General features: G+C 35.8%; 1 protein-coding gene across 1 annotated transcript; it reads left to right on the top strand.

Annotated features, from left to right (window-relative positions):
* Positions 1 to 292: 292 nt before the first annotated feature.
* LOC100351834 (olfactory receptor 2Y1-like) lies at positions 293 to 4,575 on the top strand. The gene is made up of 2 exons (XM_002713884.5): positions 293 to 306; positions 3,630 to 4,575. The coding sequence occupies exon 2, from the start codon at positions 3,640 to 3,642 to the stop codon at positions 4,573 to 4,575; it is 936 nt and encodes a 311-aa protein (XP_002713930.2). The 5' UTR covers positions 293 to 306; positions 3,630 to 3,639.
* Positions 4,576 to 4,993: the final 418 nt, after the last annotated feature.

The raw sequence follows: 4,993 nt of genomic DNA, 5'->3' as shown, positions 1-4,993 counted from the left end.
AAAAAGTCTAACCTTGCCAAAGGTCAATCAGGAAATACTTTTGAAGGAGAGAATCTATTTTAAATGGAAACATTGTTTCATACTTGGAGTAGGGTTAAAAAAATTCTTATTTTGCATGTGAATTACGCTGACTTGACTCAAACTGCAATTCTCTTGCCATACATTGCAAATTTTAGGTGAGTTACTATTAACTATTTGATAGAAGATTCTTATAGATCACCCTAAGGAAATGTGGAATTGGATGAGCTATTGTGTGATTTCTAACATGACATGGATGAAGTTAAATAAAATTAGTGATTCTGATAAGTCTGTAATTGGAGAATGGATGGAAGAATTTGTTGCCATCTGATAAGATTTTACAGAGAGCTTAAATCCCCAAAAGCCAGTAAGAGAGCTACACTATCTGACTCATTAGTAAGAAGGGGACATATTAAAGTTGGAATGACATGACCATAGGCCATTTCTGTTTAATAAACCAGTAATTAAGGGGAAGTGAGGAAGGAAGATATTCTATTCTTAAAATTGTATGTAAAAATTGTATTAAATCTGTTGATTATATTAATATTACAATATTTTTTAAAAATGAATTGGCACATTTTTGTGACTTTATAAATAAAATTTCACAAAAATGACTCAGAAAAAATCCTATAATCATCAAAATATCTGATTAATGATGTATTATATTTATTGTCTTACATAAAATTATGATATCCAAGCATTCTTTTTTATAATTTCTAATGTTATGTTGTCACTATTTGTTACCTTTTTATGCCTTACATAATAAAATAATGTTAAATGAAAAAAGTTATAATAGCTGAGCCAGGAATATTTAATAGCATTTTATGGATTGCTTGAATTATTTTTTCTGAAGAATTTACTAACCTAATATTAATCACGAGACTATACAGAATTTCATATTTCCAGAAAAGAATGTATAGTACAGAGTTATAAAAAGTAATAGATATTAATAAGAAAATAATTGACATGATAAATCAAGGATTAAAAGATGTATAAAGGTGGAAGTTGGAAACTGAAAAAAATATAAAAGCAAGTCTATAGTTAAGTTATGGAGGCAGGGGTTTCAAGGGGAAAAAAGACAAAAACAAAAAACTTTTTGGTTTGAGATTCTGTACAAGGTTCTGTGAAGAAATGACCATTAATTTTCCCTCTAAGCTTTGAAGGCCAAAAATCGTAACACAGGATGTAATATTATGACATTTATTGAGTCTGAGCTTGCATTTGCCAAAATTAAGCAATCAATGAGTTTTGGTCAGAATACCACCAAGATTTTTTTTCTTGTCCTTGTTAAAAATAGTATTCAAGGTTGTAATTATCTTCCAAATCCATTGTACATTTGTCCAACTAAGGCTTTGAAAGTAAGATCAGTTTTCTCTGCTAAATATTAATGTTATTCTCTTATCTACTATAGTGGCTGTTTATTGGTTTAAGGATCTTTGTATCATCATATTAAAATTTTTGCATAATAATTGTACCATTTATCATACTTCTTATATTTCTAAGGTTTTTATTAAAAATATCTGTGTATCATAATAACATCATGAATAAATATATAGAGAAGAAATTCTTAATGACTGCATGTCACTAAATTAAAATATTACAAATGTGTTGATTACTTAATGTTATACTTGAAACAATTTTGTGATATTTGCTAAAATGTATTTCTTAATTAATTAACTAATCAAAAATATTTATTTTTTACAGAAAAACACCCTGTGAAATATTTAACTTTTGATTTTATAGTTAAATACACTGAGGCCCATTATATTCAATAATGAAAAGTTATTAACAATGATTGAACAAATTTAATATTTAATATTTGATATTTGAATACATGTATTCAATGTATGCTGACCCATTAAAGATAACTAACATTTCTCCTTCCATCATTTCTCTATGATTTTAACCTTAGAGCTCTTCTCCTCTATTTTCTTATAAAATATCTATTGTGCTGGGTCACATTAGAAACTTATTCCTCTTTAACTGTGCTTTGATATCTGTTATTCAACTTCCCCCATCTTTTCCTCCAATTCTTTCCAGCTCATATTAATTTATAATCTATGTTTCGATTGAAATTTCTGAGCTTCCAGATATGGTGAAAAATATATGATATTTGTCTTTTTGTGTCTGACTTATCTGTCTGTTATCTCACTTACTGTAATACCCTCCAGTTTCATCTGTTTTGCTGGAAACTACAGGATTTTTTTTCTTTTTGTGACTGAATAATATTTTTATGTATATGTGGCATATTTTTATTTATTTATTTATTTATTAATCAGTAAAAACATTGATTGATTCCGTATATTTGCTATTGCGAATAGTGCTACAATGAGCATGGTGCAGGTATCTCTTTGATAGGATGCTTTCATTTCTGTTTGATATACCAAGGGTGGAATTACTGGATTATATATCAGTTCAATTTGTAGGGTTTTTTGGGGGGGGGAAGAGTCTACATACTGTTTTCTATAGTGGCTGTGTTAATTTGTATTCCAAAAAATGGTGTACAAGAGTTGCCCTTACTCTACCTTCTCTTCCTCATTTGTTACTTTTGTTCTATTTTACAGTAGCCATTCTAACTAGAGAGAGATGATATCTCATTGTGGTTTTGAATTGAATTTCTTGATTGACTACAAACGTTGAATATTTTTAATCAATTTTTTGGTCATTTGTATTTCTTTCATGACAAATATCTAGAATCTTTGCTCATCTTTTTACTAGATTATTTTCCTTTTTGTTGTTGATTTTTTTAGTTCATTTATATTCTGGATATTAATCCTTAGTCAATAAATAAATTTGGGGTCAGCGCCGCGGCTCACTAGGCTAATCCTCTGCCTTGTGGCGCCGGCACACCAGGTTCTAGTCCCGGTCGGGGCGCCGGATTCTGGCCCGGTTGCCCCTCTTCCGGGCCAGCTCTCTGCTGTGGCCCGGGAGTGCAGTGGAGGAAGGCCCAAGTCCTTGGGCCCTGTACACCATGGGAGACCAGGATAAGTACCTGGCTCCTGCCATAGGATCAGCGCGGTGCGCCGGCCTCAGTGCACCGGCCACGGCGGCCATTGGAGGGTGAACCAGCAGCAAAGGAAGACCTTTCTCTCTGTCTCTCTCTCTCACTGTCCACTCTGCCTCTCAAAAAATAAATACATAAATAAAATAAAAATAAATAAATAAATAAATAAATAAATTTGGATGTCACTTTACCCTACTGATTGTTGTATTTCCTTAGTAGAAACATCTCAAATAAATGTAAGTCCATTCACCTAATTTTGTTTTTGTTGCCTCTGCTTTTGTGGTCCAATTCAAAAATACTTTCTTTTTTTAACTTTTATTTAATGCATATAAATTTCCAAAGTACAGCTTATGGATTACAATGGCTTTCCCTCCCACCTGCAACCCTCCCCTCTCCTGCTCCCTCTACCCTTCCATTCACATCAAGATTCACAAAAATACATTCAACATCAATGTCTTGAAATATTCCCCCAAATTTCATAATTTCAAGTCACTACTTTAGGATTTTATTCATCATGACTTGAGTTTTAATAGGAAATGCTATTTGAAAAGAGTTTGAATCATTGTTCTTTATGAGAGATATTTATTAACTTCTGTGATTTTTACAGGCAAAAGGCAATGGAACATTTCAACACCAGTTGCAGAGAAGGCTTTATTTTGGTGGGCTTCTCAGATTGGCCTCAACTGGAAGTTTTTCTTTTTGTCTTTATTTTGATTTTCTATTCCCTTACTCTCTTGGGCAACATCACCATTGTTGCTCTATACCAATTGGACCCTCGTCTGCACATGCCCATGTACTTCTTCCTCTGCCACCTCTCATTCCTGGACCTCTGCTACACAACCACTACTGTGCCCCAGCTTCTGATCAACCTTCATGGACATGACCGGACCATCACCTATGGAGGGTGTGTGGCCCAGCTCTTCATCTTTCTCACCCTGGCCTCCACCGAGTGTGTCCTCCTTGTGGTAATGGCCTTTGACCGCTATGCTGCTGTCTGTCGTCCCCTATACTACACAAACATTATGCATCCTTTTCTCTGCCAGACAATGGCTGCATCCTCCTGGGCAGTGGGCTGCATAAACTCTCTGATTCAGACAGGTCTCATGATGGCCATGCCTCTCTGCAGCCATCAACTGAACCACTTCTTCTGTGAGATGCCTGCTTTCCTCAAGTTGGCTTGTCAAGACATAGAAGGAACAGAGGCCAAGATGTTTGTGGCTCGAATCATAATTCTGGTCATTCCTGCAATATTAATTCTGGTCTCCTATGTACACATTGCTCAGGCAGTGCTAAGGGTCAAGTCAATGGCTGGGCGCAGAAAAGCATTTGGGACTTGTGGATCCCACCTCTTAGTAGTTTCCCTTTTTTACGGTTCAGGAATCTACACATACCTCCAACCCATGCACCGTTATTCTGAGAGCAAGGGAAAATTTGTTGCTCTCTTTTATACTATAATTGCCCCCATTCTCAATCCTTTGATTTATACTCTAAGGAACAAGGATGTAAATGGGGCTCTATGGAAGGTGCTATCCAGAAGTAGAGACTTATGGTAAGGGACACAAGGAGAACCAGAAAAGTACCATAGTGGTTTTCATGGAATAAAATCCATCTTATTCCTTGTAGTGTAGCTGATCAGTCATAGCAGTCCTCAGTAGTATAAAATTTTATTGCTTTCCTCACTTTGAGGTTGGCAGTAGTGATCTCTTAATATACTATCTAGTAGTTTCTTTTTTTTTTTTTAATTTTTGACAGGCAGAGTGGACAGTGAGAGAGAGAGAGAGAGAGGTCTTCCTTTTCTGTTGGTTCACCCTCCAATGGCCACCGCGGCCGGCGCCCTGCAGCCGGCACACTGCACTGATCCCATGGCAGGAGCCAGGTGCTTCTCCTGGTCTCCCATGGCGTGCAGGGCCCAAGCACTTGGGCCATCCTCCACTGCACTCCCTGGCCACAGCAGAGAGCTGGCCTGGAAGA

The sequence above is a fragment of the Oryctolagus cuniculus genome, chromosome 14 (genome assembly GCF_051225735.1).
Source record: "Oryctolagus cuniculus isolate XC-2025 breed Fujian yellow rabbit chromosome 14, ASM5122573v1, whole genome shotgun sequence".
Classification (NCBI taxonomy): domain Eukaryota; kingdom Metazoa; phylum Chordata; class Mammalia; order Lagomorpha; family Leporidae; genus Oryctolagus; species Oryctolagus cuniculus.
This window is presented reverse-complemented; position numbering and strand designations above follow the sequence as displayed.